General features: G+C 32.1%; 1 protein-coding gene across 1 annotated transcript; it reads right to left on the bottom strand.

Moving 5' to 3' along the window:
* Positions 1-10611: 10611 nt before the first annotated feature.
* On the bottom strand, positions 10612-13402 carry LOC114399961 (protein FLOWERING LOCUS T-like). The gene is made up of 4 exons (XM_028362188.1): positions 13173-13402; positions 12969-13030; positions 12553-12593; positions 10612-10950 (listed from the first exon to the last, which is right to left on the bottom strand). The coding sequence occupies exons 1-4, from the start codon at positions 13365-13367 to the stop codon at positions 10730-10732; spliced, it is 519 nt and encodes a 172-aa protein (XP_028217989.1). The 5' UTR covers positions 13368-13402; the 3' UTR covers positions 10612-10729.
* Positions 13403-13754: the final 352 nt, after the last annotated feature.

Genomic DNA, 13754 nt, shown 5'->3' with positions numbered 1-13754 from the left:
ATAAAAGATAAAAATAGAAGATAAAAGAAATAAAATCAGAACGTGATAATGTTGGGACCTGACTTGCCTTGTTTGCCTAGGATGTATGAGTTTATGATTTTTCTTTATCAATCTAGGTGATTCTATTCTACCCACATCTGTTCAATTACTTACCCCTGATTCCTCACGATAACAAGCCTATTTTATTTATCTATCTTCGAAATTCCTTTGCAAAGACTCAACAAATAAAATGCATGAAGTATGAATTATAGATGTTTGCAAGAATGCATGGGCATAAAATAATCATTCTATGTCTAGCAATGATTTTCCTATGAAGTTCTTTCTTTTTGTTCTATTAGAAGTTACACTCTTTCGAGTGTCTAACCCCTAAAACCAATGCATGCATACCTTTTTTAAATCTTATTTAGAAGTTACCCTCTCCCGAGTGTCTAACCCCTGACAGAATATAAAGATGAATAATGTAAGATAAAAGCAGAAAAGATAATAGAATAGAAAACACCTTTGCATTGATAAATAGTGAGTACATCATACATTGCTTGACTTTTAGGCCTGCCAGACCCTAACTAGGGGTTTAACCACTCATTGTCATGAGAGACTTTTACAAGGGGTTGAGGTGGATGGAAGAAGATGATGGATGAATGGAAGAAGATGATGGATGAATAAAGAGAGAGGGTTTTCCGTAAGGGATAGACCCAGAGTGTGGGTTGTCTGTTGTGTGTCTCCTTTTGGCTTGACTCTCCTTTTATAGTTGTTGGAGTGGACTTGGGCCTAATGCTAAAAATCTTCCTAATTGATATTTTTTTGATATTTTCTCGATCTTTTTCTCTTTTAATCCCTCATTTTCATATCTGCAAGCCATAAATAAGAAGAATATCAAATCTTAATATTTAAGCCAAAGATAATTGCTAAATCAATATTTTTAAAGATATTTTTAACATATTTTTATCATCAAAATAACTCATATTTAGAAGTTATAAACGATCTTTTTGAAATAGCGCGGTGGTCAATGTCTCAACATATTTGTTATACAAATGTAGATTCTATAAGTCACTTTATATTACAATCAATTACATAACTAATTATTTTAAATTGATGCATAATTTACTTTATTTTAACAATAATAGGCATACGAATGAGTTAAGTCTGCGATCAATGAATGCCTCTGTGTATGGATTGCTTGAGCTACAATTCACACATAAATTTGGGCAATCATAATTTGAATATGAGGATTATATTAAGAAATGAATGCATAATTCACAGAGAGATGTCTACCTAAGAGCCTACTTGAATGTGTAAGTAAAACTAAACAAATTAATTTAAATAATTTATGTACTATAACAACTTAATATTCTCCAATGCAGTGTACATTGGCAACTAGTCGTTATATGTCCTAAGGACAATGTTGTTGTTTGATTTTGTTCCTTGCACAAGAAACCCGACAACTACTTGAAAGGAATTATTAACAGGTCAGTTATAATTTGTAAGACATTTACTTTATCTTTTGTAAGATTAATATTTTAATTGTACAATATGCATGAATGCTTCTCTTAACCAGTGCTTTGAAGTGATTTAATGATATTCAAGGAAGTAAATCCAAGGGTACTGTTAAATGGATTCCAGTTAAAGTAAGTCATTTAAACAATGGTTGATGTCTTAAAAATTATATTTTATTACTGCGTTAATGGATTTTCGATTAACTTTCAATATCTTATTGAATTTAGTGTAATAAGCAAAGAGAAAGCACTGAGTGCGGCTATTAAGTGATGCATTGTCCTAGGAGGTTTCAAGGATAATTGAGAAATGACAATTGTTTACTTCAAAACTAATTTCATTTGTTATACTTGTTATTATTTATACTGATTAAGTTATGTTTTATTATATCATGTAGTATTTTACTGATCTAAGACCATTGGAACCATAGAGATTACAGACAATTCACATTTAGTGGGCAAGATTTCATCTCAAAGTTAAAAATGAAACACTAAGTGTTTAAGGAATTTTACAATTGTATACATAGTTTAATTAGATTTGGTTTCAATAAATGATTTTATGTATTGACATCATTGTTTTCTTTAAATATTTCTTATAATTGATAGTAATTATTCATTAATAATATAAAAATTTGTACTGTGAAACTACCTGGATTAGTCTATTTTTTAATTTGCAGGTTTGAGTAATATTAAAAAAATAAACAGGATATTAAAAAAAATTACAAAATACAACATCGATTTTCTGAAAAACCGATGTTGTTTTATGCCTGACAACATCAATTTTCCTATGCTTAACAACATCTGTTTTTCAGGAAAACCGATGTTGTGGTCCACTCACAACATTGATTTATGGAAAAACCGATATTCTGGTTACACGACAACACTGATTTTCAAGAATACTGATGTTGTCAGGTGTACGACAACATCAGTTTTTCTAAAAATCGATGTTGATTTATGTATCACAACATCGATTTTTTAAAAAAGCGATATAATTTTTTTTTTCATATTTTACATTTTTTTGTTTATTGCTTATTATATTACATCGATTTTTCTAAAAATCGATGTTATGTACTGTATGTTAACATCGGTTTTGTGAAAATCGATGTTAACATTGAGTTTGTTAACGCCAGTGATTTCAACATCAGTTAAAAATCAATGTTGAAAGTTGAAAAAAATCAATATTAAAAACCTATTTTCTAGTAGTATAGAGAAGTAATAGAGGAAAGAAGTGTAAATATGCAGATAATCTAGTAGATGTTATGACAAAACCAATCAATGCAAACAAGTGTGCATGGTGTCGATCCTCGTTTGACCTATCAAAAACATAAGCAATGACAAGGTAAAGAGAAATTTGAAAGCTCACAAAAATAACTTTAAGTGGGAGATTATGAAGTCGTAGACAAGCTACTTTTGTGGCATGCAAGTGAAAAAGGACTGAATATTTTACCTCTACATAACTAGGCCTGTAAAATTAGTTGGAAGGGTAGAAATTATTCCATGACATTTAATGCACTTGTTGCTATCTTTGCCTATAAATAACAAGCCATTTTGCTCATCAGATTATCATACTACAATTGTATATCCATTCTTAGAGAGTCCTTGAATGAGATATTATAAGAGAGTTGTTCTCTGCTTATAATTAAAAAGACAATGTAATTTTCTTCCACTTAATTAAAAGATTTCTCTAGTCTTATCCATAATTTTTCCCTTATGAGTTGAAAATTTTTTAAGTTAAAATATTGTGTGTTCATTTTTATTTTTCTCATCTCTTGTTTTAGTTGCGAGGTATTATTCTATTATTACTGTTATTACTCTAGTAGCCAACATATATTTGATTTAAAGAGAAATAGTATTAATTTTTTAAATAAATTTTACATTTAATATTAAAAAAATTAAATTATTTATTTGCAGAGAATTTACCTGATAACTACTCCTAACTCAGTTGCGTAAACAATTGTTAAAATAAAAATTATTTTAAAATACAAACAATAGCAAAGCAAATATCTAAACGTGAAGATAGTTGTAAGAAACACCTTTTCATTGATTCACCTGAAAACTGTATGTATTTCATAACAAAATAAAGCGAAATGTTTTATTTTTTATTTATAAAACACGTTAAAGTTTATGCATATAAAACAAGGATAGCTAGAAAAGAAAAAGACATCATAAAGTTGAAAGGGTCAAGTGTTATTAATAATATTCTATGTAATTTATGTAAATATATATATATATATATATATATATATATATATATATATATATATATATATATATATATATATATATATATATACTGATCTAAACATACAAATCAATTAAATAGCATATTCAGATCAAACAGCGGAAATTAAATATTACGAGTGTACCTCCAGTCATTGCAAATTGAACGGGAAGCGGCGCACACACGAACCTGAAAGACAGTTTTGTTCTTCCAGACCCTTACTGACTCTGAATAGATGGTGTATTTTTTTCTGAATAGAGAAGTGAGTTTGGTGATACAAAACTGAGAGCACCCCATCCTATTTATAGAGTCTGTCCATCACAGAGCTCTCAACTTGTTATCAGAACGTGAGATAGGAAGTTATTAGCACGTGAGATAAGAAGTTATCAGTACGTGAGATAAATGATGGGTATTTGTTACTGAAGGTGGTTGCAAATATATTTGCAAAGATATGGGTTGAATGTGGATGGAAAATGGACCAGATTCAAAATAACTAAATGTTCCAAAATAATAAAATAAAATATAACAAAAGATTTGGAACGTGAACGTGGGCGCTTCCAACATTCTCCCGCTTGGTCCATTTAACCCAACATCAACCGTAACAAGAAACATAATATATGAGTTATGGCGATAGGTCCTCTGATGATGAGTAGTATCTTCCATGTACCACAATATATCAAGTCTCTCAACACTAGCTCTCAACTTAATGAATAAACCATATGTTTATTCTATATCTAAACCGAATGATTTTTCTTGAAATAAATAAATATGTGCTCAAAACCATATGAGAAAATATCTAACTGAATAAGAGTTTCATTGAAAATAACAAATGTACGTACAATGAAATTACATCATGGAACCAAGTCCCATTCGTACTACATGATCCTTAAAATTCTTTGGTGGCATGCCTTTAGTTAAAGGATCAGCAATCATTAACTCAGTGTTGACGTGTTCAATGACCACTTTCTTTTCTTTAACACGTTCTCTTATGGCTAAGTACTTAATGTCGACGTGCTTACTTCGACTTCCACTTTTGTTATTTTTAGCCATAAACACCGCAGCAAAGTTGTCACAATACAACTTTAATGGCCTAGAAATAGAGTCCACAACTCTAAGGCCAGATATGAAACTCTTCAACCATACACCATGCGAGGTAGCCTCAAAACACGAAACGAACTCAGCCTCTATAGTGGAAGTAGCAGTCAAGGTTTGTTTGGCACTTCTCCAAGATACAGCTCCACTGGCTAACATAAAAATATAACCAGATGTTGATCTTCGTGAATCAACGCAACCAGCAAATTCTGAGTCGGAGTAGCCAATCACTTCCAGACAATCAGTTTGTATGTACATGAGCATGTAATCCTTTGTTCCTTGAAGATATCTCATCACTTTCTTTGCAGCTTTCCAGTGGTCAATACCTGGATTACTTTGATATCTTCCCAAAACTCCAACAGCGAATGCAATATCAGGTATAGTGCAAACCTGAGCATACATAAGGCTTCCAACTGCTGAAGCATATGGAATATTTTTCATGTGTTCCCGCTCAAAATCATTTTTGGGGCATTGACTCAAAGCAAGTTTGTCACCCTTCACAATGGGAGCTACACTTGGTGAACAATCTTTCATATTAAATCTCTCTAAAACTTTGTTGATATAGGTTTCTTGAGACAAGCCTAAAATGCCTCGAGATCTTTCTCTATGGATCTTTATGCCTATGACATAAGATGCGTCTCCCATATCCTTCATATCAAAGTTCTTTGAGAGAAATTGTTTCACCTCATATAGCATACCCTTATCATTAGTCGCAAGCAGAATATCATCTACGTATAATACAAGGAAACAAATCTTACTCCTACTGACCTTCTGGTATATACAGTGATCCATGACATTCTCTTCAAAGCTGAATGAAGAAATGACCTCATGAAATTTTAAATACCACTGGCGGGAGGCTTGTTTCAATCCATAGATGGACTTATTAAGCTTGCAGACTAAGTGCTCACCAACACTAGATAAGAATCCCTCAGGTTGTTTCATGTAAACCTCTTCTTCTAGATCACCATTCAGGAACGTCGTTTTCACATCCATTTAATGCAGCTCAAGATCAAAATGAGCTACTAATGCCAAAATTACTTGAATCTTTCTTAGATACAGGGGAAAATGTCTCTCTGTAATCGATTCCTTCTCTTTGAGTGAATCTTTTAGCAACAAGTCTTGCCTTATGTCTCTCAATGTTGCCTTCTGAGTCTTTCTTTGTTTTGAAGACCCATCTACATCCGATGGCTTTTACATCAACAGGCAACTCAACGAGATCCCAAACTTGGTTAGATGCCATAGAATCCATCTCATCCCTCATAGCATTATACCACAAATTTGATTCCTTAGAACTCATGGCTTGTGAAAACGTCTCAGGATCATTTTCGGCTCCAATATTGTAGTCAGATTCTTGTAGGTACACTACATAATCACTAGGAATTGCTGTCTTTTTTATTCTAGTAGATCTTCTTAATGTTGTTTGGTCATCTTGCTGAGGAACTTGTTCAAATGGTTCTTCACCAGTTTGTTTAGTATCATCATGTTGTTCCTCACAAACAACTTGATCTACATGATCACTTTCAACAGCTTGTGGAACTTCAATCACTGGTTGTCTAACACCCATTTTAACTTGAGGGGTGAGAATGACTACCAACCTATTACTTGTCCCAGAAGGTTCAGCTTCATAGTGATCCCTTTCAGAAGAAATGTTCTGAAATTGATCACTCCCACTAATCAAGTCATTTTCAAGAAACTTTGTATTCCTTGATTCCACAATCCTAGTGTTGTGGGATGGACAATAGAACCTATACCCTTTAGACCTTTCAGCATATCCAATGAAATACCCAGTAATAGTCTTAGGGTCTAGTTTCTTCTCTTGTGGATTATAAATTCTTACTTCAGACGGGCATCCCCAAACGCGTATATGTCACAAACTTGGTTTCCAACCCTTGAATAACTCAAAAGGTGTCCTTGAGACAGCCTTGGTTGGAACTCGATTTAATATATACGCAGCCGTCTTAAGAGCATCAATCCACAAGAATTGAGGAAGCTTTACATTACTCCTCATGCTTCTCACCATGTCTAATAAGGTTCGATTTCTTCGTTCTGTCACACCATTCTGATCCGGAGAACCAGACATAGTGTATTGGGCAACAATCCCATGTTCTTGAAGAAATTTTGCAAATGAACCTGGTGCTTGTCCATCCTCTGTGTATCTACCATAGTACTCCCCACCTCTATCTGATCTCATGATCTTAATTTGTTTTCCACATTGTTTCTCAACTTCAGCCTTAAAAACTTTAAAGGCATCTAAAGCTTCATTCTTAGAATGAAGTAAGTAGAGATACATATATCGTGAATAATCATCTATAAAGGTTATGAAGTATTTCGGACTATTTGCATCCATGTCTGGACAACATATGTCTGTATGTATGATTTCCAATAAATTAGAACTCCTCTTTGCACCCTTTTTAGACTTGTTAGTTTTCTTACCCTTAATGCAATCTACACAAGTCTCAAAATCAGCGAAATCCAAAGTACTAAGTACTCCTTCATTTACTAATTGCTTGATTCTCTCAATAGAGATATGTCCTAATCTCCGGTGCCACAACATAGAGGATTCTTCATTCACATTACATCGTTTTAACCCAATAGAAACATGCATAGAAGTAGCATCGTTTTTCAATTCAATCGAATAAAGACCATCAACCAATTGACCACAACCAATAATTTCAGATTTATTTGGTAAATTAAAACCAAAGTCTGTAAAATTAAAATAAAATCCCAAAGGTGCAAGTTTAGAAACAGAAATTAAGTTTTTACAGAAACTAGGAACATAAAAAACTTTCTCCAAATGTAATTTAAAGTCACTACTTAAAACTAAGATGCACGTTCCAATGGCCTCTACATGTGAGCTCATCCCACTCCTTGAGTAGATGCACTGCTCACTTCCCACTGGCTTCCTTAGGCTTTCCATACCCTGCAAGGTATTAGAAACATGGATTGTAGAACCAGAGTCAATCCACCATGTATTATGATTCACATTAATCATATTAGATTCATAACAAACAAAGGCAAATGGTGTACCTTTCTTCTCAAACCAACTTTTAAATTTGGGGCAGTCCTTCTTCATGTGTCCTTTCTTTTTACAGAAGAAACACTTTGACTCCTTTTTAATTGTTGGTTGAGTCAGAATCTTTCCTTTATTGGTGCCTACAGACTTCTTCCTATCCTTTCCAGAAGTAGAAGTAGTCAAATTTACCTTCTCACCCTCTTCCATTATCAATCTCTCCTCTTCTTGAACACACATGGTCATCAATTCATTAATAGACCATTTATCCTTATGTGTGTTGTAGGAAATTTTGAAGGGTGTATACTGTTGAGGTAGGGTGCACAAAATGAAATGTACCAGGAAGGATTCAGACATGGTAACTTCCAGGGTTTTCAACTGAGCCACTATGTCCCTTAAGCGCATGATATCTTCACGCACACCCCTCGTTCCAGTAAGCTTAATGGAAGAGAATTGCATAATGAGTGTGCTAGCAAGCGACTTCTCAGAGGTCGTAAACTGTTCATCAATGGCTTTCAATAGATCTCTGACCTTATCATGCTGGTCAACTGAACCCTGGATACTAGCGGATATGTTGGTTTTTATGAACATAACGGAGAGACGATTAGATCTCTCCCACTTTTCATAAAGATCAACAGCATTAGGTTCGCTAGTTTCAGTAATAGCCAGTGGCTCATCCTTCCTTATAGCATAGTCAATATCCATCCAGCCCAAATGAAGGAGAACTCTTTCCTTCCAAACCTTATAATTATCACCTTTCAAAATGGGAAGGTCACAAGAAATATTCATAGATTGTGAAACTGCAAACAAACACACATGCTCATTAAGAAAATTTGAGACTAAACAAATGCCATGTTTTGTCAATGCAAATCATGTCTCAATATATGAATCTAGTGACACAAAACTTGCCTGTGGGCTAAAAAGTCCTACTCAATTAGATTCATCATGCAACTTTATGATAAAACTATTAAATCATGTTCTTTTTCTTAATTCCTGTGGGTAAATTAAGAAATATAATTTAATATTTTATCCTAATTAATCATACAAATATAACAAAATTCCTGTGGGTAGATTTCATCACATTACATATGATTAATCACAATTAATATTTCTAATGTGATTATAAATTTAGCATATAATTTTACTCAATTAAAGATGCTGTGGCTATTCTCTAATTTAATAAAATTATATTAATCACTTAACATTCAAAAATAATCATTGCATAAACATACTTAATAATGCAAATGTGCTCAATATTGAATCATAAAAATTACATGTATACCAATTCAAAATAACATTGCACGTATATTCATTCAACATGTAATAAACTTTAAAGGATTAAATCCAATGCATATCAGTATTTAACATAATATTGCATGTTCAGCATAACTTAGAGACACACAATTTTAAACCGTTTGTGCATAAATGATTTATCCTTTAGAAGTTATAAATACACCTGAACTGCAATTAATAAACAATTAAATTGTAGTAGCTTAGCGGCAAAGGGAGTCCTTTCATGTTGCAGGGCAAGGGTTCAAGTCCAGCCCAAGGTGTTTTCATTTCATTTATACATTCCTTTTAATTAATTAAAAGGAAAACAAGCAACAAAAGGTAGCAATGAGATTCGAACCCAACAACAGAAAGGTAATACTAACCACATCAACCACCAGATCAAGTCATGCTTTGTTTAGAATTTTCAGAAAACAATATATATTAACAATTTCACATCAGTAAACATGCGCATGTAGATCTTCATCCTCTCAGCGTATCAGATTATTTAATATGTAAAAGTTAGCTTCGCTTCCCTTTTACGCTTTCTCAAAGAGGTTCAAACTTTTAATATTTAAATATTAAATTCAGCCACAAAATTTTAATATTTAAAAAAAAAAATTTTGCTTAACGCTGAATGTTCATGTTTCTTCTTTAATTGAACAAAACATAATAAAGGCAAGGCAGAGGTATTATGTGGCTCTGATACCAAATATATATATATATATATATATATATATATATATATATATATATATATATATACTGATCTAAACATGCAAATCAATTAAATAGCATATTGAGATCAAACAGTGGAAATTAAATATTACGAGCGTATCTTCAGCCATTGCAAATTGAACGGGAAGCGACGCACACACAAACCTGAAAGATAGTTTTGAGTTTTGTTCTTCCAGACCCTTACTCACTCTGAATAGATGGTGCATTTTTTTTCTGAATAGAGAAGTGGGTTTGGTGATACAACTGAGAGCACCCGATCCTATTTATAGAGTCTGTCAATCACAGAGCTCTCAACTTGTTATCAGAACGTGAGATGAGATAAATGATGGGTATGTGATTTGTTACTGAAGGTGGTTGCAAAGATATGGGTTGAATGTGGACGAGAAATGGACCAGATTCAAAATAACTAAATGTTCCAAAATAATAAAAGATTTGGAACGTGAACGTGGGCGCTTCCAACAATTTATTGAAGCAAGCGTTATTTCAAATAATCTGTTGAAGAAGTTTCTGAATGCTCTAGCCTTGAAAGATGACACCCTTCTCTCTAAATTATTATTAAAAAAAATGAGAGATTTTATTTACTTCTAATACTAATTTCTTCTTTTTCTCCGTAACTCTTCTAACTTATTTGATAGTGGTGTGATACTATTTTATTACTAAGAAAAAGAATTATACCATCACTCAATTACAACATCACTCAATTACAACTTATCATATATGATAAATTTATTAACTTTTAAATAATTATCTTAAAATAATTTAAATAATAATTTGTGATTAGATAATGATTATTTTATATCATCAGATCAAAGGGCATAGACATTAAATTCTATTTTCTCTCACTTTTCTCTTTATTTCTCTAAGTATAAGCTAGAGTAGAGGCATCCAAAAAAATCTTCATTGAACTTGTTAATATCTCCTTCCACCGCAACCACGCTCTCTTTGGCAGTTGGCATAAGCTGCTGCAACAGGTGCAAGGTTATTAATTTCAGCAAAGTTTCTGGAATTGAAATTATGGCGCCATTCTGGGGTGATGACAGTGTCTCTGCCCAGTTGCTGGAATAATATGAACACAAGTCGATGAATCCCTGCTGAAGGGTTCGGGCTCTCATAAAACACAACCTCTCTCCCTGCATAAATATGTCCAATGTTTATGTCACCGTATAGATAAACATTAAAATGCAATCTGTGCTACAAAGTGAATAAGCAGCATAATTAGAAATGGAAGATATATGTTTGCAAGAAATTATATATAGAAAATAATGATTGGTTAAACTGGCGTATAAAATGTTATAAGTAATTATTATGTCCATCTTGTGTGAAAATAGAATATTTTAAATAAGTATAAATTTATGAAATAGTTGAGTTGCTATATATATATTCTAGATTCTGTAAAAAAAATGATTATTGTACATAAGAAAATAATAAGTTAATGCAAAATCTTATATATATACACACAACCTACAAAGTCCAATATATAGTTGTTCAGATAACTAGCGAGTCTCCTAGACATATTGAATTAGATTTTAATTTTCAACAGTGTATGAAATTTTCTTATTGTTAGAAGAGACAAAATTCCTTTTGATAATTTCTAATTTTGCAAGGATATAATAATTTGTTCCTTTTGGTTGAAGATCAATACCGTTAATTAGTTCAATGATGAAAAAAAAAATAAAAACCTACCCACACACAAAGCACAATGGGATTATTGTTCTTGTGTTCACTTACACATTCTAAATTATATAAGAGACTATAATTAACAAAAAAAGTAATTGCTATATGTGTGATTTATAAAAAAAATAAAAATGTTATTTTCCTAACCTGCCATATTCATAGATTTGAAATTTAGCCGAAATGCTTATTAAAAGTGTGAAAATGGATAAACTCATGGTCATGTGCAATTGTGCATACTGTTTGACAAACTATATATTTAAAACGTATCAGTTTGTTTAATCTTTATACATTTCGTCTCATTACGAGGGGTCGAGCTTAACATACATGCATCACGCAGACTTTTTCTTTTCTTTTTTTGACAATTACATTTCTGAACCGATATGCACAATGGTTTAACTGTACATGATACCGGGGTTTTGCCAAAAAATAAAAATAAAAAGGCACATAGTTGCAGAGTAATTATAGAAATAATAGTTTTGTTGACAGAAAAAGATATATTTAAGTCCTTCACTGTATGTTTATCCTTACTCTGATTTACTTTCCAATAAAATAATTTTTTTATAATATATCATTCATTCATCCAATTTACTTCCGTTAATCAGTTAGCTCTTTAATAGTTATAATTTGCCTCAGCTCAAATTCTTCTCACGATCGAGGGTTAAAGATATATTTGAATAAACAACTTAATTAATTAAGTGTTTATATAACATAAGTTTAATCATCATTAGAATAGTTGCAAAAATTGTAGTCTACTTTTTTTAACCTTGAATGAATTTCTTATTAGTTGTTCCAATGAATGTCTTCTAAATTGACACCTTAATCTCTAAGCTTTGATCAACGGGAATTAAATTAATATAAAGTCGTGAATGGGACTGAATTTAAAATGAATAACTTAACGATCGAGGGATTAATAATAATACTAACCCTTCCTCATCAATTGATATGCATGCAGCAGGTGAAGTTCAAATTGATAGAAACATCAATACCCATTTTAACACTTGCTTGAAGAACAACTCACATACAAGCTTATGAACAGCACATAGAATATTTGTACTTATCAAAGCTTGCATTTGTGGTAGCTGGAATATCTGTCACCATCCTGCCAATGTTAAAGAGAGAAGATTGATAACAAACGAATATATATTAGTAAGCAAGTCACAAAAAATTTATAAAATTTGAGCAGCATTTATATACTTATTTAGGTTTAGGCTCTACAGCTATATATAGACTTTAAATACAAATTAACATCAATATTTTTTGCTAATTTTAGAATTTCACCCGTGCTTCTACCAAAAACAGATAGAAATTCAGAGAAAGAAACAAATTAAGAGAGATTATATGGTTAACTTGATGATGAAAGGAAAGAAAGGGGGAGAAGGTAATGGATTTGAATACTTTCACGAACAAAAACTAACAACTAACATTGAATGATAAACAAAAATACCAAAAAAAGAAGCATATCAAGATAACTCACCAGTGAAGGTATTCCCTCAAGACAGGGTTGCTAGGGCTAGGTGCATCTGCATCCACCATAACCTGATATTCAACCATAAATTTTTATGTAAATAGCATGCAACTAGCTGTTAATTTCACTAGTTAATTTCCACTACTGCTTATTTGTTAATTAAGACTTCAAGTATCCACTATATATAGCTAGTTAATTTCCACTACTACTTACCAGTGTGTAGAAGGTCCTTAGGTCTTCACCACCAACAGTGACTCTAGGGCGATTAACAACTTGAGAGGGCCTCAGTTCCAAGCCATTGCTAATCGCCCTATTATTGATTGAAATAGTAAAAGAAACGGAGATTGTAAAAGGATTGAGAACATCCCCAATCACACCCCCAATAACAAGAGGGTTCTCCCGTGCCATGCTTTATGTTAGATACTATATTGTTTGTGTTTGGTGTTCTGCAATTAATTATGTATACTATACATCGTATCATCATATCCCTATATATATATATTTTCCTCCTTAGCATCTTCTTTTGCTTCTATCGCATCAATAGATTCGATCTTCATTTTTTTACCCTGATCAGTTGTCCTCGATTGGTCGATTCTTTATATCGTACAATGAATTGTTTTCTTTTTTCCGATAAACTAAATGTGTGGTCTACTAGTACCACTTTTCTTTCCCTTGGTGCATGGTCAATTAAGCTATAGACATAAATAAAAATAGAGAAAAATGATTATATACTAAAAATTTATACACCTAATCTAATCACAATCCATCATATATTAAATTTATTGACTTTTTAAA

The sequence above is a fragment of the Glycine soja genome, chromosome 19, assembly GCF_004193775.1.
Source record: "Glycine soja cultivar W05 chromosome 19, ASM419377v2, whole genome shotgun sequence".
In the NCBI taxonomy this organism is placed as follows: Eukaryota; Viridiplantae; Streptophyta; class Magnoliopsida; order Fabales; family Fabaceae; genus Glycine; species Glycine soja.
This window is presented reverse-complemented; position numbering and strand designations above follow the sequence as displayed.

What these genes read in the sequence shown, in the direction of transcription:
- LOC114399961 (XM_028362188.1), bottom strand. Translation starts at nt 13,367, where the DNA reads ATGGCACGGGAGAACCCTCTTGTTATTGGGGGTGTGATTGGGGATGTT. An exon ending in TTGAGGGAATACCTTCACTG is followed by an intron (nt 12,594 to 12,968) that starts GTGAGTTATCTT and finishes TAACATTGGCAG; the next exon opens with GATGGTGACAGATATTCCAG. An exon ending in TACCACAAATGCAAGCTTTG is followed by an intron (nt 10,951 to 12,552) that starts ATAAGTACAAAT and finishes ATATTTATGCAG; the next exon opens with GGAGAGAGGTTGTGTTTTAT.